Source organism: Embiotoca jacksoni, unplaced genomic scaffold (assembly GCF_022577435.1).
Source record: "Embiotoca jacksoni isolate LCO1_2020_lvr unplaced genomic scaffold, fEmbJac1.0.p SCAF_34, whole genome shotgun sequence".
In the NCBI taxonomy this organism is placed as follows: domain Eukaryota; kingdom Metazoa; phylum Chordata; class Actinopteri; family Embiotocidae; genus Embiotoca; species Embiotoca jacksoni.
The window spans coordinates 1,345,347-1,365,825 of record NW_027185386.1 but is presented as its reverse complement, the minus strand read 5'-3'; the positions used below and the strand labels follow the sequence as shown (position 1 = coordinate 1,365,825).

The 20,479-nt window shown below is 48.7% G+C and overlaps 2 protein-coding genes across 2 annotated transcripts; one reads left to right on the top strand and one right to left on the bottom strand.

Annotated features, from left to right (window-relative positions):
• Positions 1-458: 458 nt before the first annotated feature.
• LOC138207736 (zinc finger protein 491-like) lies at positions 459-4,032 on the top strand. The gene is made up of 2 exons (XM_069165216.1): positions 459-685; positions 1,665-4,032. The coding sequence occupies exons 1-2, from the start codon at positions 496-498 to the stop codon at positions 3,032-3,034; spliced, it is 1,560 nt and encodes a 519-aa protein (XP_069021317.1). The 5' UTR covers positions 459-495; the 3' UTR covers positions 3,035-4,032.
• A 384-nt stretch (positions 4,033-4,416) lies between these two features.
• On the bottom strand, positions 4,417-20,238 carry LOC138207734 (uncharacterized). The gene is made up of 6 exons (XM_069165214.1): positions 20,129-20,238; positions 18,342-18,816; positions 12,358-12,919; positions 10,615-10,764; positions 8,407-8,557; positions 4,417-7,307 (listed from the first exon to the last, which is right to left on the bottom strand). The coding sequence occupies exons 2-6, from the start codon at positions 18,797-18,799 to the stop codon at positions 6,658-6,660; spliced, it is 1,971 nt and encodes a 656-aa protein (XP_069021315.1). The 5' UTR covers positions 18,800-18,816; positions 20,129-20,238; the 3' UTR covers positions 4,417-6,657.
• Between the last annotated feature and the right edge of the window lie 241 nt (positions 20,239-20,479).

Below are 20,479 nucleotides of genomic sequence, written 5' to 3'. Positions count from 1 at the left end.
TTGAGGCATTACATTTTCTTCACAAGTGAAGATTGTTTACTTAAAACCATACTGTAAAAATACTGCAGCAAAAATCTAAGTAAAAATGAAATACAACAAATGTTCACTAAGTCAAGTTTGAGGCATTTTTGCATGAAAAATGATCACTTCCTGTTAATTATTTAATCAATAAATCAGCTATTGGTTCCAGCTATACTTGTCGTTACTGTTCTGTAGTTGAATTGATAACAAAGCCACATGGTTCACCAGCAAATATTTGACATTTTTAACTTGTTCATTCGTCGAAATCAAGCTTTTATTTTGAAAAGATTTACCTCTAACCGGGAATATTCGCGTCAGGTGAACACGCGCCACCTTCACGCTTCGGGCACCGTTATTTTTTTTATTTATTTTTTTTTTTATTTTTTTTTTTACCGCAGAATCAGCGTCCAACACCAGAGAGGTCTCCGTCAGATCCCCGCGCTCGGTCGGTCGATCGGTCGGTCGGTCGGCATCATGTCCAGCGTCCAGCTGCTGCGGGCGCTCGTTAACGAGCGGCTGGCGGCGGCCGCCGACGAGATCTTCGAGGCGGTGAAGAAGACCATCGCGGGCTACGAGGAGGAGCTCCAGCTGTCGAAGCGGGAGATCAGCCGGCAGCGCAGGATGCTGCAGGCGGCGTCCGAACCCGAAACTCACGAGCCCGCAGGTCTGTGAGCTGCCGGCTCCGTCCCGGGTCGAGAACACCACCAGTCCCGTTACCGCCCACGTCCCCGAACATTCAGTCTCACTCATATTTGTCTTGTGGTGTTTATTGCCATGAAATCATAAATACGAATTAAATTAAAAAAAATATGGAGGCTAAATCTGATGCTAAAGCGGGTTCGTTAACCGGGCCCTTCCGGGACACTACGGTACCTGCCCGATGGAAAGAATGTCAAGACGCCATTAAAATATCTCCAAATTTAATCTTTCCTGTTAATGTGCAAACATTATACACGACATAGGCTCCGATTTAAAACATATCCTGCACGAAGAACATCTACTTTTACATTCGGCATACACCCGATTCACCAAGCTGCTCCACATTCTGAACAAAATAAACTTTTATTGTGTCTAGTCGCTGGTTTTCACATTTCGATGGCAGGCGGCCTTCATGACGCCAAACTCCATTGAAACATTTAAAAGATGTAAGTTTGGTCATTTATCAGTGAAGTTATCTACCTGACAGGCTGATATGTAAAAATATAGTGTTAATTTCTAAAGTATACTTTTACATTCGGCATACAAGTGACGACCGAGCAGCTTTACATACAGACACAAACATGTCGATGGATGGCTGCTGTCCTGACGCCAGATTTGACCTCTGATGATTGACAGATTTCACTCAAGTTATTTGGAACATAAATAAATTGACAATATTCAAATTACAATGTTAAACAATATTCAATATGTCACATTCATGGTGTCGCGGCATGCGTCTCTTTTCTTGTATTTAAGTGTTATTTTGTGTCTTAGTTGATTTTTTTTTTGTTGGTAAAAGTTATTTTCAGCTTAATCTGTATTGACAGTAATAGTTTGTTGATGTCCGAGGCGGTCGAGAGCAGTTCTGTAAACGATACCGCGGCTCCGGTTTGCTGTTTTCTGAGTTGATATTCTGTTTTGTAATCTTCTGTGTTTTCCTGCAGACGAGCCGCAGGAAGAAGAGGGCCGGTGTGAGCCGGAGTGGAGCTCCAGTCTGGACCAGGACAACCGGGATCCTCCACAGACGGAGGAGGAGGAGGAGGAGGAGGGCACCATCAGGTTCATCTTCACGCCTCTGTACGTGAAGAACAAGTCGGACTGTCCGAGCTCTAAAGGAGACGGAGGAGAGCCTCTGCCGAGGACGTCGGCCGAGCAGGACCAGGTGAAGGTCGAGGACGACGGCGGGGCCGACGGCGAGGAGGAGGAGGAGGAGGAGGAGGAAGAGGAGGAGTGGAGGGCCAGCGTGGACTCTCAGAGCGACGACAGCAGCAGCGACCGCAAGCAGAGGAAGAAGAAGAAGAGGCTTCGTCTTCTGACGGCTCCGAGACGCCACCTGACCAGAAAAACCAAATCCAGAATCTGCTGTAAAGTCTGCGGGAAAGCCTTCCACGCCAACATCTCCCTGGTGAACCACATGGAGGTCCACGCCAAGGACGTGTGCGGCGTGTGCGGCGAGCGTTTCTACAGCGAGGAGAGCTTCCAGCTTCACCTGAAGACGCACGTGAAGGCGGAGATCTGCGCCGTCTGCGGGAAGTGTTTCGGCACCGGCGCGTCCCTGGAGACGCACATGAGGATCCACACGGGGGAGAAACCGTTCGACTGCAGCGAGTGCGGGAAGTCCTTCAACTGTCGCCACAACATGATGCGGCACATCCGCATCCACACGGGGGAGAAACCGTACGCCTGCACCGTCTGCGGGAAGTCCTTCAACGACTACTCCACCCTGAAACGCCACCTGCGCGTTCACGTCCGCACCGAGAACCGCGACGACGGCGAGGAGAAGGCGTCGCCGCCGAGGAAGAAGCCGCCGCCGCCGCCGTCCCGGACCATCTGCGAGGTGTGCGGGAAAATGTTCCACTCCACGGTTTCTCTGGTGAATCACGCCAAGACGCACGCCGCCGACCTGTGCGGCGTCTGCGGGACGCGCTTCGACTGCGAGGAGAGCTTGAAACTCCACCTGAGAACGCACAAGAACGGGAAGGTGTGCGAGGTGTGTGGGAAGTGCTTCGACAGCCGGAGGAGCCTGGAGATGCACACGAGGATCCACACGGGCGAGAAGCCCTTCCTGTGCAGCGAGTGCGGGAAGTCCTTCAACTGCCGCCACAACATGATCCGCCACATCCGGACGCACACGGGCGAGAAGCCGTACCCGTGCGACATCTGCGGCCGCCGCTTCAGCGACCGCACCAGCCTGAAGCAGCACAGCAGCACGCACGGTGGAGAGAAACCGCACCGCTGCGACGTCTGCGGGAAAGGTTTCCACCGCAAGACGTACGTCAGGCTTCACATGAAGAGCCACGCGACCGAGAAGTGACTGTCGGGCGAACGGACGCTCCGAAGCCCACGAGGGTTTCACGTGGAGCGCAGAATTCACCCGTTTTTATTTGGTCCGATTTTTCAGGAGCTAAAAACACGTTCCAACGGCGCGAAGACTCGAAACTCTTTGGTTGTTTTTATTTGGTCGTCTATCGTGACATCATCTACGTCTCACCGTCAGCCAAAGTCCCTCATATCCCGATGGAGTTTTTTGCTTCTGCCGGCCTCGGATCGGATTTCTTGCGTAGCGCGTCGCGTGATGATGACATCATTTTCAGAGACAGAATCTACGCTACCGCTAGCAGAGCTAGCAGAAAGCGGAGGTTTTTTTTTTTGTCTCTGACAACAAGGAAAACGCTCTGTGGACGGACGCACGCATAAACTGTCTGACGGCGCTTTTTCTTCCGCGTTGGACGCGGAGTAGCTACGTCGTTACCACGGCAACCCCATGCAGGTTGGTGGTGTCTGGACACATCAAATCTTATCAGTGTGGACGGGTCTGTCCTGAGAAACAAAAATCAGATCTTACCTGCGTCCTGAACGGAGACGAGCGTCTCTCCCGTCACGTGACGACATCCGCTGCGTTTCCGTGACGTTGACCAATAGGAGCCCAGAGAGCTCGTTCACGCAGACGACCTGTTCTTCCAACCGTTACACAAACTCCATTGTCACCTCTGGTAGGTGCCCCTCCCCCCCCTCCCCCCTTCAGATGACATCATTCATATATCTTTAAAACGTTTCATCTCGTATATATTTTGCGTTCCAGCACTTTTGTTATTCATTTATTCATCTGGTTGGATTAAATTGAGGCTTCGGTCGTCTTTAAAACGCTCCGTACGCCGTTTCATCGCTCATTTCTACATACGTGACTTTATGAACAGTTGTGAACTCTGGTGTCGTCTGTAAATCAGTGAAAACGTGACCTCACGACGTGCCTGCGGTAGATTTCCTGACGTTTGCAGAGCTGTGACTCCGTTCAGTTGGAGAATAAAAGAGTTTTAATAAGCCTTCGTTTTATGACTGATGTTTGAGTCCACTTCTTGTTTTTCCGGAGAAAAGACCTGAAAACTGCAGCAGCTGCAGAAAGTCTGCACCAGAAGAGAAGTCGCACCTCCCGCAAACTTTGCTAAGCTATGCTAGTTAGCTGATAGCAGTGCTAATTTACATAAACCAGCATAATTGATTAATGCCACACACTTAAAAAAACCTATAAAAACACATTTCAGGACAACACTCGTTTCTAGACAAAAATATAAACACTTGTATTTCACTAGAATTAGAGATGACAACTACCTTCGCTATGCTAAGCTACGAAGCAAATTTTCTTAGATGGAAAAAAAAACAAAAACATGCAGATTTTTGATTATTTTAATGTCCTTCAGTTTAATACATTTCTCGTTAATAATAGACATATAATTGAATGGAGTTCAATGAACTTTAATCACATATTTAACCAGAATCAGAGGCAGCAATTACCGTTATACTCTTTATGGTTTATGTTCTTTAAAGATTATTATTAATTACTGTCACAAACATTGTCAATACAATTTTACTACAGCACTGAAAGATGCAACACCTAGAAATAAAATGTTCTTCTTGCATTGTTTTTGATCATTTTATTGCGATAAAGCAAATTTTCTTTTGTGAAAACAAAAAAAATCAAAATATATGAAGTAAATGTAGTTTAATCAAATATAAGCTTAATTACTACGACTTTGCTAAACCTGGCTAGTTAGCTTATATCAGCGCTAATTTATAGAAAAGATGTTAAAGAAAAGTTTATAATTGTTTAATATTTGATTGATGTTCCATAAGAGGGAAACATTTAGTGTAGAAATACAGATTAATGGCAAAAATAAAAGAATTTTGAATTTTTTTTTCTAAAAGGTGTTTGATGGGATTTTAAAGCCAAACACGACACAGATCCCAAACGACCGGAGGAGCAGCAGAAAGTCGTGGAAGAAGAGCGAGTTCGTCACCGATGACTCACGATGTGTCATTTCACCTCTTTAAGTTCATTTGCTGCGTTGAACTGAGGCGGAAACAAAGACGTTCATGTGTCGTCAGTCGGAGGAAACCGTTCGATCATCCGTCTCTTTTTAAACTGACTTCATCACAGATTCACGCGTCTTTAAAGTCGAGCCTTCGTCCGTACTTCCGACATCGTGTTCGACTCGTCTGGCTGGTTTTCATCATCGTTTATCTGCCGTGAACTGAAGCGGACTGCAGCAGGGAGACGAAATAACTCGATAAAACAAGGAAAATAAAGCGAAAACATGGTTCGAGCAAATGTTCTTTTTCTCTGAGTTTAATCCACGAGGTCGCTGCTGGACTCTTTGAATTAAAAAGTGCGTGTTTATATCTGCGTCATGAACTCCGGTAGATGACGCAGGTTTCGTCACCCTGAAAACAAACGATGAGCACGAAATGAACAACTGATCTGTTTCACTTGTTCTGTTTCTCCACAAAGTCGTCACGCTCTAATTTTGTTTCTTAAGTCTGAAGTGAATGAAGAGAGACGTTTGTCTGACACGTAATTCTACTTAAACCATTTCAGTTTGTTTTTACAAACTTTACATCTGGCTTTTCTTTCGAGTCGTCGTTTCTGAGCCGAAGCGCTTGAAATGTTGATTTTCCTGCATGTTTTGCCTTCGTTAGCAGCTACAGGAACAAAATCTAGAAAACACATGTTGACTGAAGTGATTGTTGACGAGCAGGAAGGAGAAAAAATAAAATACTGTAGGGAGAATATTACAGTTTGATCTAATTCAAACATTCTGGAAGAGACTTTTTTTTATTATTCCAGGATATTCCAGGACCAGTTTATATACTTTATATTTAACATGAGCAACACCACTGATCTGCTTTAGTTTGATAGATCACCGAAAAAAAGTGCAGAATCTAAAATATTTCTTTGCTTTTTGTGTTTATTTTCATGAAAATATTTGTGTTTGTTTTTTCTTGTTTATGTGAATAAATGTCGAGAGGTGATTTGCGCCGCAGCCTAAGAACAACACGGTTTGACCTCTCAACTAAACCGAAACAACACAGCTGGAGGTCGTCGTGAACGGCGACACAAATTAAACGCTATTTTTCAGTCATATATAACATAAATCTGCTTTTATCAGTCAGGCAGCTGAGTTTAAACGTCTCAGTACTCGTTGCAGCTGTTTGTCTTCAAATAAACTTAAATCAAATATAAAACAGGAGGACCACTGATGCACCAGGAGAGTCCAGCCTAAACAAATAACTAAGAAAAGAAAAATACAAAGAAAATACCATCAAAATCTAGTAGAAATAAAGCAAATGAAGCAAAAATATCTAAAGTAATCCAGAGCCAATGAACAAACCGGTAAATAGCACAGTGCTGATCATTTTGACTGTAAAACGTCAGTGAGCAGCACCAGAACCGGACGCAGGACTTCAGGTACTTTCCAGTGTTTTTCCCGACGTGTGTTTTCAAGGTCACAAAGACACGGTTAAAAAACGCAACGTCATGTTTCATGTAGAAAATGTCAAAAAATACCTGTGAAAATTCAGAATAAACGTCCTCTGAGACGTCTGAAGGGTGAGACGTTGAGGACGACGTCGCCGATGGCCGTGCTGACGGATTCGGCGGCGTCACTGGCGGCGAGGGTTTTTGCTGGCGATGGCGGCGGCGTCGATGACGGTGTCCATGGCAGCGGCGATGGCGGCGGCGGCGGTGTCGATGGCAGTGGCCATGGCGATGGCGATGGCGGTGGTGGCGGTGTCCATGGCAGCGTCGATGGCGGCGGTGATGACGGTTTCCATCGGCGAGATGGCCTGAAGGATGGTGATTTGTTTGGGATCCCAGATGCAGTTCTCCTCCAGGCCGCTTTCCACCATCCCGCAGTTGGGCGGCACCCAGGCGCTGTCGAACACCTGGCCGTACTTGGAGTCGTGCCAGGTCTTCTGGCGCGGGTGGCCCTGACGGTTGATGGCGATCACTTTCCCCACGTTGACCCTGACCTTCAGGACGACCTTGTCGATCTTGGGGTGATTCAGGGGGTAGCGGCTCGCCTTCTGCAGGTCCCTGCTGAGGTAGACCCCGCGGCCGAGCATCCCGCCTGCAGATTGGCGAAAACCATTCAATTTGATGTTTAGAGAGTACAACCTGGTGGTGCCGTGGTACATGATGTAGGTTTTGCCGTTCACCGGTACCGGGGCGTCTAGTCGAAATACCCCCGGTGGCAGGAAGTCATCTTCATCTTCAGCCCACTCGTACTGGCTCATGTTAGTTTCGGGTATCCCTGAAGAAAAGAATCAGAAACACTTGACATCACCGCAAAGAAAACGATGAACATGACAGGAATGAACCCGAAAATAAAGAATTACTCGTATTTAAGGTTCATTTTAGTCGTTCTGAAGCATCGAGTTCGGATTTTGGCCGTCGCCATTTTGGTATTTTAGAGCCGGTCAAAAAGCCCTTTAGATCATGAGACTTTTGGGAAGATTAAATGTATCAGGTCCAACAAAGGGACTGAATTCATGGGGGAAAAAATGACCAATCATGCCTCAGCAAAAATGAAAAATGAAACCTCGGCGCCATCCTCGCCACACCAGAAGAGCACTCCAGAGAAAAACTGGTGCACCTTATTTGACATGTGGAGGTGTATGCTAATAGAAAGTGAACTTCCAAAAGAGCTGTGGACTGATGCAGTACAGACAGCAGCTGAAGTGAGGAACAGATGCTTTAATAATCACACAAAACACACAGCTTTCCAAATGCTGTCAGGAAGAAAGCCCAACCTTTCCAGGATGTAAACGTTCGGGTCTGTGTGTTATGCTTACAAGCAGGATAAGAGAAAACTGGACTCAAGACGTGAGAAGGGAATCTTTGTCGGGTACGACAAGGATAGCGCCGCCTACATGGGTTACCATCCTGACAGTGAGAGACTGGTTGAGTTCGTGCAGAGAGGCAGACACAACCTGACAGACAATCTGATGACGATGAGTTTTGTGGTGCAGATCAGGACGAACAGGACCAGGCAAAATACTGACTCCAGCACAGAACAAACTCAGAGCCAGGCTCCGAGGAGAAGAATCAAACAGACCAGTGAGACCTTCCACGAGCCTAAACGATACCCTTCCAGAGTGAGGAAGAAACCAGATTATCTCGGTGATCATGCAGCTGGTGAGGAGAGTGATGACAGGTCAACTGAAACCCAACGTTTTCATTTCCTCCGCCATATTTTGTGGTCTCGCACCGGAATCGATGAGCAACACAACCTCCTTCAACACACCAACAGAAATCTGCTTTCAACAGGCAGGAAGTCACAGTTGATAATATTTCCTGTAAAAAGTCAGACTTTTAAAGAAAGATAAACGCAGTGTGTCCTGGTCACGTACCTCTCTGTCCGGGCTCCTCTACGAGTGCTGCTCTTCTTTCGTTTGGCTTCAGATAAACTTCTCCTTCAATGGTTTTACATGCAGAGTGGAAGCCCTTTGAACGGAGAAAGATTCTTTCACTTTCACCTTGCGTCTCGTTCCTTTGTGAAGTCTAATCTAAACAGGATGTTGGGTTAGGTTAGGTTAGGTATTTACTTTATTAATCCCAGAGGGGAAATTTTTTCGCTACAGCAGCATACAGAAGCAATAAGATAATAACAGAATAATAGAAAAGCAATAAAATAGCAGTAAAATAGCAGTAAAAAATATTAAATATAAATATAAAATATAAAATGCACAGTATATACAGTACAGTATATATCTATATATATTATATACAAACAACCAAGAAACACAGTAACAGTGTTATTGTTATGTGATGGATTTAGCCAGAGGTGAGTTATTGTACAGTCTTATTGCGGTCGGCAGGAATGATCTCCTGTCTCGAGCTGGAGGAGTCTTTTGGAGAAAGTGCTCCTCTGTCCCTGCAGCAGGTGGTGGAGAGGGTGGTCAGGATTATCCAATATGGATAATAGTTTGTTCAGCGTCCTCCTCTCCACCACCTTTTCCAGGCTGTCCAGTTTGTGGCCGATGATGGAGCCGGCCTTCTTAACCAGTTTGTTAAGTCTGTTGGTGTCACCGGCTCCAATGCTGCTCCCCAAGCAGACCACAGCGAAGTACAAAGCACTGGCCACAACAGATGGTAGAACATCTCCAACATCTTGCTGCACACATTGAAGGATCGAAGTTTCCTCAAGAAAAAGAGTCGACTCATCCCCTTCTTGTAGACAGCATTGATGTTGGTCTTCCAGTTCAGTCTGTTGTCGATGGACACACCCAGGTACTTGTACTCCTCCACCATGTCCCCCTCCTCTCCCAGAACTCTCAGCGGTTGTGGAGCCGTCGTCTTCCTCCTGAAGTCGACCACCACCTCTCTGGTTTCGGCCACGTTCAGGAGCAGGTGATTTCTCCCCGCCCACTCCACAAAGTCCTCCACTACTGCCCTGTACTCCTCCTCCCGTCCATCCCTTATACACCCGACCACTGCAGAGTCATCAGAGAACTTCTGCAGATGGCAGGACTCTGAGTTGTACTGGAAGTCAGTTGTGTATAAGGTGAACAGGAAGGAGGCAGAACAGTTCCCTGTGGAGCTCCAGTACCACTGACCACCGTATCAGACAGCACACTGCCCAGACGGACAAACTGTGGTCTGCCTGTCAGGTAGTCAGTGATCCAGGAGACGGTGGACGTGTCCACCCCCACCACCCGCAGCTTCTCACTCAGCAGCAGTGGTTGGATGGTGTTGAATGCCCTGGAGAAATCAAAGAAAGTGATTCTCACAGATTCACCGGTTCCATCCAGGTGAGACTGAGCTCGTTGCAGCAGGTAGATGATGGCGTCGTCCACTCCCACATGAGGCTGGTACGCAAATTGCAGAGGGTCCAGAGAAGATTTCACCAGCGGCCTGAGGTGGGCCAAGACCAGCCTCTCCAGCACCTTCATCACATGAGATGTGAGGGCAACCGGTCGGTAGTCGTTGAGGCCGGATGGAGTCGTCTTCTTGTTGTGTATCTAGTGAGCAGCTGCAGGACCAGACGCAGGACTTCAGGGACTTTCCAGTATTTTTCCCACTTTTTTTTTTTTTATTGGAGATAAAGGTTCAGCTGAATTTCAGGAGTAGGACCACGGTTCAATCACTCCCCCACTTCCGGCCACACTCCTGTAAATATCCACCCACTCTAGACCTCGGCCTGTTCACGTTTTCTGCATCCGGAACCAGATGCCACGTAGAAAAAACAAAAAACGATCTTACCTTGGCCCAAGCATGGATATACTGCTCCTCAGCCCGTCCGACGACGACGACGATTGTCTTGCCTCCCCAGAGGCCACCCATACAGCTGCCCTCTCCAAAAACCCCGGGGATACCAACGAGACGCCGCCAACCGCCACCGGGAACACCCAGGCAGCACATCGGAGCCAAACCCGCCGATCTCCAACAAGCCGACCAGCTGCATCCACCAGAATCCCTCTCTCCACTCAATCCTTCTGTACGAAGGCTCCGATCCACAGCCGTCCTCCAATAACTCACTCACCGGTGACAGAGGGAGACCTGCCACCCCCAGACGTAGTCAACGGAAACGTAAGTCTCCTCTCTCTTCCTCCGCTCGCCCCAGACCCAGCACTCGGGAACGAGTCTCCGACAACTCCGGCTCCCCAACGCGTCGCGCTCAAAGCCGCCGCCACCGCTCCCGCGGTCCAGCCAGGTCCCCCGTCGAAGACGCACCGGCCAAGATCTCCGACCGGACCGTAGTCCGTCTGCTAAAAGTGTTAAAAGAGAAGGGGATACCTCATCACCGCTCCAACAACAAAGCAAAACTGTCCCAACTCCTCACAACTTTCCGAAGGCCACAAAACACAGACGTAACTCCACGCAAAACTCACCGGCGTAACGTCAACGACAGTTACGTCACCACGCACCTCCAAGCCCCGCCCTCCCACCCACAAAGTTCCGGGTTGCCAGGTTTTGCAGCGCGTCACCTCTCATCCCCCTCCACTTCCTCCGGCAAACTCACCTTTGCACAGCGGCACCGGGATGCCGTCTCTCTTCTCCTCTCTTCAATTTCCACAGCACTCCATCCCACCTTCTGGCTTGGATCCATCAGTCCATACTACTGCTGTTCTTCCACACACCCCTTTTTTCTGCCCTCTACTCTGGCACCGGGTTGCCAGGTCTTCTTTCCTCTTTCCCCCTCTCTCATCCATCCACAGCGCTCATCATCACCACCGAGGGGCCAACTTACAACCCCTCCGCCCCCTTTCCTCAGGCGCCTCCACTGACCTTCCCAGCACATCGAGGGCCGCAGTTTACCCTCCTACCATGCAGATTCCTGGCACCGGGATGCCAGTCCCTACTTCTTCTTTCCCTACCCTCCAACCATCACATGCTCTCTTTTCCAGCTTCACGCCACCCCCTCCCTTCCTCCCCATTCCCCCAACCCAGCAGTCCCACGGCCACACTACTGGCACCGAGATGCCAGCCCCCCTCCTCCCTTTTCCCCTGCTCCAACCACACACCCAGCACTTCTCCTTGGCGTCAACGATTCCTCCACCCAACATACCTGCCAAAAACCTTCTTCCGTCTCCGCGAACCTCCGCCAGCAGATAATCTCAGATCTTCAGAACCTTAGCTCCAGATGCGGAGGAGAATTAATCCTGACTACTTCTCCGGCCACTCCTTACGCATAGGGGCAGCCACCACCGCGTCAAGCAGAGGAGTCCCAGACCACCTCATCAAGGTCATGGGCCGCTGGTGTTCCCAAGCCTACCAACTTTACACCCGCCACAGCTTCGACGACCTGCGCAAAGGGCAAGCAGCCTTGCTTTCTCAGGATGGCTTCTTTTGGGGATCTGCAAGGCCCGGGAGCCGCAGTGGATCCTCGACTAAGCCTTCCCCCAAACCGCGAAACTCTCACCCTGGCTTAATCTCCCCCAATCGATGAAGGTTCGCCCCCAGCCGAGGCGGGGTCCTAGCTAGTGAATAGTATCTTTGGAAATCTGACTCAGAAACAGAAACCTTCAAACTGTTAAAAATTAAACCAAACTATTCTGTTATATAATCAGTAAAACCTGCTTTGGATGAACCTTCCAGTGTTTTTGAGCACCAACATAATATAAACTCTGCTTCAACAAACAAACCAGACGGACACTCACAGATTTATGACACGTGTATTTTCAAGGTCACAAAGACATGGTTACAAAACGCAACGTCATGTTTCATGTAGAAAATGTAGAAAAATACATGTGAAAATTCAGAATAAAGATTTCAAATTTTTGAAGGCTTTGATGATAGGAGTTTTGGCAACGACGGCGCTGGTGATTTTGGTGATCTCTTTAGTGGCTTCGGTGGCGTCATTGATGGCGGCGGGGAATTTTTCGATGGCGTCGGTGAGGTTTTCGCTGTTCACGATGCCAGCGATTGCGGCGATGGGGATGACGATAGGAGCGGTGAGGGGGGGTGGCGACGCTGAAGATGGCAGCGGCGACGGTTTCCATCGGCGAGATGGCCTGAAGGATGGTGATTTGTTTGGGATCCCAGATGCAGTTCTCCTCCAGGCCGCTTTCCACCATCCCGCAGTTGGGCGGCACCCAGGCGCTGTCGAACACCTGGCCGTACTTGGAGTCGTGCCAGGTCTTCTGGCGCGGGTGGCCCTGACGGTTGATGGCGATCACTTTCCCCACGTTGACCCTGACCTTCAGGACGACCTTGTCGATCTTGGGGTGATTCAGGGGGTAGCGGCTCGCCTTCTGCAGGTCCCTGCTGAGGTAGACCCCGCGGCCGAGCATCCCGCCTGCAGATTGGCGAAAACCATTCAATTTGATGTTTAGAGAGTACAACCTGGTGGTGCCGTGGTACATGATGTAGGTTTTGCCGTTCACCGGTACCGGGGCGTCTAGTCGAAATACCCCCGGTGGCAGGAAGTCATCTTCATCTTCAGCCCACTCGTACTGGCTCATGTTAGTTTCGGGTATCCCTGAAGAAAAGAATCAGAAACACTTGACATCACCGCAAAGAAAACGATGAACATGACAGGAATGAACCCGAAAATAAAGAATTACTCGTATTTAAGGTTCATTTTAGTCGTTCTGAAGCATCGAGTTCGGATTTTGGCCGTCGCCATTTTGGTATTTTAGAGCCGGTCAAAAAGCCCTTTAGATCATGAGACTTTTGGGAAGATTAAATGTATCTGGTCCAACAAAGGGACTGAATTCATGGGGAAAAAAATGACCAATCATGCCTCAGCAAAAATGAAAAATGAAACCTCGGCGCCATCCTCGCCACACCAGAAGAGCACTCCAGAGAAAAACTGGTGCACCTTATTTGACATGTGGAGGTGTATGCTAATAGAAAGTGAACTTCCAAAAGAGCTGTGGACTGATGCAGTACAGACAGCAGCTGAAGTGAGGAACAGATGCTTTAATAATCACACAAAACACACAGCTTTCCAAATGCTGTCAGGAAGAAAGCCCAACCTTTCCAGGATGTAAACGTTCGGGTCTGTGTGTTATGCTTACAAGCAGGATAAGAGAAAACTGGACTCAAGACGTGAGAAGGGAATCTTTGTCGGGTACGACAAGGATAGCGCCGCCTACATGGGTTACCATCCTGACAGTGAGAGACTGGTTGAGTTCGTGCAGAGAGGCAGACACAACCTGACAGACAATCTGATGACGATGAGTTTTGTGGTGCAGATCAGGACGAACAGGACCAGGCAAAATACTGACTCCAGCACAGAACAAACTCAGAGCCAGGCTCCGAGGAGAAGAATCAAACAGACCAGTGAGACCTTCCACGAGCCTAAACGATACCCTTCCAGAGTGAGGAAGAAACCAGATTATCTCGGTGATCATGCAGCTGGTGAGGAGAGTGATGACAGGTCAACTGAAACCCAACGTTTTCATTTCCTCCGCCATATTTTGTGGTCTCGCACCGGAATCGATGAGCAACACAACCTCCTTCAACACACCAACAGAAATCTGCTTTCAACAGGCAGGAAGTCACAGTTGATAATATTTCCTGTAAAAAGTCAGACTTTTAAAGAAAGATAAACGCAGTGTGTCCTGGTCACGTACCTCTCTGTCCGGGCTCCTCTACGAGTGCTGCTCTTCTTTCGTTTGGCTTCAGATAAACTTCTCCTTCAATGGTTTTACATGCAGAGTGGAAGCCCTTTGAACGGAGAAAGATTCTTTCACTTTCACCTTGCGTCTCGTTCCTTTGTGAAGTCTAATCTAAACAGGATGTTGGGTTAGGTTAGGTTAGGTATTTACTTTATTAATCCCAGAGGGGAAATTTTTTCGCTACAGCAGCATACAGAAGCAATAAGATAATAACAGAATAATAGAAAAGCAATAAAATAGCAGTAAAATAGCAGTAAAAAATATTAAATATAAATATAAAATATAAAATGCACAGTATATACAGTACAGTATATATCTATATATATTATATACAAACAACCAAGAAACACAGTAACAGTGTTATTGTTATGTGATGGATTTAGCCAGAGGTGAGTTATTGTACAGTCTTATTGCGGTCGGCAGGAATGATCTCCTGTCTCGAGCTGGAGGAGTCTTTTGGAGAAAGTGCTCCTCTGTCCCTGCAGCAGGTGGTGGAGAGGGTGGTCAGGATTATCCAATATGGATAATAGTTTGTTCAGCGTCCTCCTCTCCACCACCTTTTCCAGGCTGTCCAGTTTGTGGCCGATGATGGAGCCGGCCTTCTTAACCAGTTTGTTAAGTCTGTTGGTGTCACCGGCTCCAATGCTGCTCCCCAAGCAGACCACAGCGAAGTACAAAGCACTGGCCACAACAGATGGTAGAACATCTCCAACATCTTGCTGCACACATTGAAGGATCGAAGTTTCCTCAAGAAAAAGAGTCGACTCATCCCCTTCTTGTAGACAGCATTGATGTTGGTCTTCCAGTTCAGTCTGTTGTCGATGGACACACCCAGGTACTTGTACTCCTCCACCATGTCCCCCTCCTCTCCCAGAACTCTCAGCGGTTGTGGAGCCGTCGTCTTCCTCCTGAAGTCGACCACCACCTCTCTGGTTTCGGCCACGTTCAGGAGCAGGTGATTTCTCCCCGCCCACTCCACAAAGTCCTCCACTACTGCCCTGTACTCCTCCTCCCGTCCATCCCTTATACACCCGACCACTGCAGAGTCATCAGAGAACTTCTGCAGATGGCAGGACTCTGAGTTGTACTGGAAGTCAGTTGTGTATAAGGTGAACAGGAAGGAGGCAGAACAGTTCCCTGTGGAGCTCCAGTACCACTGACCACCGTATCAGACAGCACACTGCCCAGACGGACAAACTGTGGTCTGCCTGTCAGGTAGTCAGTGATCCAGGAGACGGTGGACGTGTCCACCCCCACCACCCGCAGCTTCTCACTCAGCAGCAGTGGTTGGATGGTGTTGAATGCCCTGGAGAAATCAAAGAAAGTGATTCTCACAGATTCACCGGTTCCATCCAGGTGAGACTGAGCTCGTTGCAGCAGGTAGATGATGGCGTCGTCCACTCCCACATGAGGCTGGTACGCAAATTGCAGAGGGTCCAGAGAAGATTTCACCAGCGGCCTGAGGTGGGCCAAGACCAGCCTCTCCAGCACCTTCATCACATGAGATGTGAGGGCAACCGGTCGGTAGTCGTTGAGGCCGGATGGAGTCGTCTTCTTGTTGTGTATCTAGTGAGCAGCTGCAGGACCAGACGCAGGACTTCAGGGACTTTCCAGTATTTTTCCCACTTTTTTTTTTTTATTGGAGATAAAGGTTCAGCTGAATTTCAGGAGTAGGACCACGGTTCAATCACTCCCCCACTTCCGGCCACACTCCTGTAAATATCCACCCACTCTAGACCTCGGCCTGTTCACGTTTTCTGCATCCGGAACCAGATGCCACGTAGAAAAAACAAAAAACGATCTTACCTTGGCCCAAGCATGGATATACTGCTCCTCAGCCCGTCCGACGACGATGACGATTGTCTTGCCTCCCCAGAGGCCACCCATACAGCTGCCCTCTCCAAAAACCCCGGGGATACCAACGAGACGCCGCCAACCGCCACCGGGAGCACCCAGGCAGCACATCGGAGCCAAACCCGCCGATCTCCAACAAGCCGACCAGCTGCATCCACCAGAATCCCTCTCTCCACTCAATCCTTCTGTACGAAGGCTCCGATCCACAGCCGTCCTCCAATAACTCACTCACCGGTGACAGAGGGAGACCTGCCACCCCCAGACGTAGTCAACGGAAACGTAAGTCTCCTCTCTCTTCCTCCGCTCGCCCCAGACCCAGCACTCGGGAACGAGTCTCCGACAACTCCGGCTCCCCAGCGCGCCGCGCTCAAAGCCGCCGCCACCGCTCCCGCGGTCCAGCCAGGTCCCCCGTCGAAGACGCACCGGCCAAGATCTCCGACCGGACCGTAGTCCGTCTGCTAAAAGCGTTAAAAGAGAAGGGGATACCTCATCACCGCTCCAACAACAAAGCAAAACTGTCCCAACTCCTCACAACTTTCCGAAGGCCACAAAACACAGACGTAACTCCACGCAAAACTCACCGGCGTAACGTCAACGACAGTTACGTCACCACGCACCTCCAAGCCCCGCCCTCCCATCCACAAAGTTCCGGGTTGCCAGGTTTTGCAGCGCGTCATCTCTCATCCCCCTCCACTTCCTCCGGCAAACTCACCTTTGCACAGCGGCACCGGGATGCCGTCTCTCTTCTCCTCTCTTCAATTTCCACAGCACTCCATCCCACCTTCTGGCTTGGATCCATCAGTCCATACTACTGCTGTTCTTCCACACACCCCTTTTTTCTGCCCTCTACTCTGGCACCAGGTTGCCAGGTCTTCTTTCCTCTTTCCCCCTCTCTCATCCATCCACAGCGCTCATCATCACCACCGAGGGGCCAACTTACAACCCTTCCGCCCCCTTTCCTCAGGCGCCTCCACTGACCTTCCCAGCACATCGAGGGCCGCAGTTTACCCTCCTACCATGCAGATTCCTGGCACCGGGATGCCAGTCCCTACTTCTTCTTTCCCTACCCTCCAACCATCACATGCTCTCTTTTCCAGCTTCACGCCACCCCCTCCCTTCCTCCCCATTCCCCCAACCCAGCAGTCCCACGGCCACACTACTGGCACCGAGATGCCAGCCCCCCTCCTCCCTTTTCCCCTGCTCCAACCACACACCCAGCACTTCTCCTTGGCGTCAATGATTCCTCCACCCAACATACCTGCCAAAAACCTTCTTCCGTCTCCGCGAACCTCCGCCAGCAGATAATCTCAGATCTTCAGAACCTTAGCTCCAGATGCGGAGGAGAATTAATCCTGACTACTTCTCCGGCCACTCCTTACGCATAGGGGCAGCCACCACCGCGTCAAGCAGAGGAGTCCCAGACCACCTCATCAAGGTCATGGGCCGCTGGTGTTCCCAAGCCTACCAACTTTACACCCGCCACAGCTTCGACGACCTGCGCAAAGGGCAAGCAGCCTTGCTTTCTTAGGATGGCTTCTTTTGGGGATCTGCAAGGCCCGGGAGCCACAGTGGATCCTCGACTAAGCCTTCCCCCAAACCGCGAAACTCTCACCCTGGCTTAATCTCCCCCAATCGATGAAGGTTCGCCCCCAGCCGAGGCGGGGTCCTAGCTAGTGAATTGGAGATAAAGGTTTAGCTGAATTTCAGGAGCAGGACCACGCCTCAACCACTCCCCCACTTCTGGCCACACTCCTATAAATATCCACCCACTCTAGACCTCGGCCTGTTCACGTTTTCTGCATCCTACCCTCCCTCCCTCTTGTTAAACCGTTTCACTTATGGTTATCATGTTTCATAGCCTTTATCCTTCCGTCCCACGTGGAGATCTCGGGGATCTGCAAGGCCCGGGAGCCGCAGTGGATCCTCGACTAAGCCTTCCCCCAAACCGCGAAACTCTCACCCTGGCTTAATCTCCCCCAATCAATGAAGGTTCGCCCCCAGCCGAGGCGGGGTCCTAGCTAGTGAATAGTAACTTTGGAAATCTGACTCAGAAACAGAAACCTTCAAACTGTTAAAAATTAAACCAAACTATTCTGTTATATAATCAGTAAAACCTGCTTTGGATGAACCTTCCAGTGTTTTTGAGCACCAACATAATATAAACTCTGCTTCAACAAACAAACCAGACGGACACTCACAGATTTATGACACGTGTATTTTCAAGGTCACAAAGACATGGTTACAAAACGCAACGTCATGTTTCATGTAGAAAATGTAGAAAAATACATGTGAAAATTCAGAATAAACAACCTCTGAAAAAATTAAGAATAAATCAGCTACTCCAACCGCTGCAGGTGGAGGTTTTGGTCGGCGAGATGGCCTGAAGGATGGTGATTTGTTTGGGATCCCAGATGCAGTTCTCCTCCAGGCCGCTTTTCACCATCCCGCAGTTGGGCGGCACCCAGGCGCTGTCGAACACCTGGCCGTACTTGGAGTCGTGCCAGGTCTTCTGGCGCGGGTGGCCCTGACGGTTGATGGCGATCACGTTCCCCACGTTGACCCTGACCTTCAGGACGACCTTGTCGGACTCGGGGTGATCCAGGGGGTAGCGGCTCGCCTTCAGCAGTTCCCTGCTGAGGTAGACCCCGCGGCCGAGCATCCCGTCTTTAGATTGGCGAAAACCCGAGGACATGATGATGTCAGCGTTCCTCCTGGTGGTGCCGTGGTACATGATGTAGGTTTTGCCGTTGACCGGTACTGGGGCGTCTAGTCGAAATACCCCCGGTGGCAGGAAGTCATCTTCAGCCCACTTGTACTGACTCATGTTAGTTTCGGGTATCCCTGAAGAAAAGAATCAGAAACACTTGACATCACCGCAAAGAAAACGATGAACATGACAGGAATGAACCCGAAAATAAAGAATTACTCGTATTTAAGGTTCATTTTAGTTGTTCTGAAGCATCGAGTTCGGATTTTGGCCGTCGCCATTTTGGTATTTTAGAGCCAGGAGTGACCATATTTGGACGAGCTGGGGGTGGAGCCAGCGGTGGATCTGACTCGATCTGATTGGAAACCTGACAATACTACGTCCTGTCCACTGATAGATGTAACCTGACTGCACCACAGGCCTGTCAATCAAACAGACACGCCCCCAAAAACAGGTCTTCTTGAATCTTCTTTTCTAATGAATGAGGGATTATTTTCAGATGGACCTCCAGAAAACTAATAAGAAGGAGTGACTTTAGCTAACAACACCGAGATAACTGATGGACACATTTTATTCACTTTGGATTTGATGAGAGAAGTTGAATGGGAGTCTATGGAGCCGGAGGCTTTTTGGAGCTGACCTCTAGTGGCACTCGCTGGTATTGCAGCATGAGGCCTCATTTAAAAGCTATGTCCACTTTTTTAATATTCAGGCTGTGCATCTGACTATTTGATTGGAATAGAAGATAGGAAACTGTGCCCCGCCCACTGAAACTATGCCCCGCCCCGCTGAAGGCAGAAGACATGCCCCCAAAAATGATTTCAGTCTTTAAGTTTCCTCCTGCTCCGTGTGCATCACTGTGCTGCGTTCAACAGGAACAGACTTTTTAATCATGCCTGATATTAAATTATTGTGTGTCATGTGAATCTTGTGCTGAAAAAAAGAAATGTTGTGTTTAATTTCCACTGCATCAGATTTGGTGGAGCTGCAGGTTGAATCATTGTTTTCGGGCTGTTATTTCCTCTCTAATGTCGAATTTTGACTAACCGGAAGTAAAAAAAACAATTTAAATTTTGGCTGTCGTTTTTCAGCCCTCACTCAGACAGGTCCATTTAGAAAAAAAGAGTTGTTGCAGACAACGTTCGATAAGTTCGGCTTTGAAGTGATGCAGCTGTTGCTGACCGAATTCATGGAGGTTGTCAGGAAAATATTTTCAAGTTAATTGTTCTGGCTTTTTTGTTTTCATTTTTGTTTCTCAGTAAATCAAATATCACACGGCAACATTTGGTTTCACTACGAGTTCAGGCTCTGATAAAGTCTCTGCTTCATTCTGCAAACAGCAACAGAAATCTGCTTTCACCAGGCAGGAAGTCACAGTTGATAATATTTCCTGTAAAAAGTCAGACTTTTAAAGAAAGATAAATGCAGTGTGTCCTGTTCACGTACCTCTCTGTCCGGGCTCCTCTACGAGTGCTGCTCTTCTTCTGTTTGGCTTCAGATGAACTCCTCCAAACTGCAACAGGAAATTCTATAAAAGGCAATAGGAAAGTAATCCTTTAAGTTTCGTTTCTTCTGTTGCGTTTTTTTCATTGTCCTTTAATAACAGGAAGGTATTTAAGAGGTGTGGTCACCAGCAGCACCAGTTTTACATGATTACAATGATTTCTGCTCAGATGTTCAGTGTTTCAGCCGAGCAGCGTAACTCATGAAAAGACATGAAACCTGTCAGACGATCACATTCCCGACATGTTTGTTAAGGTTCTCATTGAACTTTTCATTCCCACGACATAACGAAAC

Coding starts and splice junctions, on each gene's coding strand:
- LOC138207736 (XM_069165216.1), top strand. CDS start 496: ATGTCCAGCGTCCAGCTGCTGCGGGCGCTCGTTAACGAGCGGCTGGCG. Junction 686..1,664: donor CGAAACTCACGAGCCCGCAG/GTCTGTGAGCTG, acceptor GTTTTCCTGCAG/ACGAGCCGCAGGAAGAAGAG.
- LOC138207734 (XM_069165214.1), bottom strand. CDS start 18,799: ATGAGTCAGTACAAGTGGGCTGAAGATGACTTCCTGCCACCGGGGGTA. Junction 12,920..18,341: donor CTTCAGGCCATCTCGCCGAC/CAAAACCTCCAC, acceptor AGATGACTTCCT/GCCACCGGGGGTATTTCGAC. Junction 7,308..8,406: donor AGAGGAGCCCGGACAGAGAG/GTACGTGACCAG, acceptor TCTTTTCTTCAG/GGATACCCGAAACTAACATG.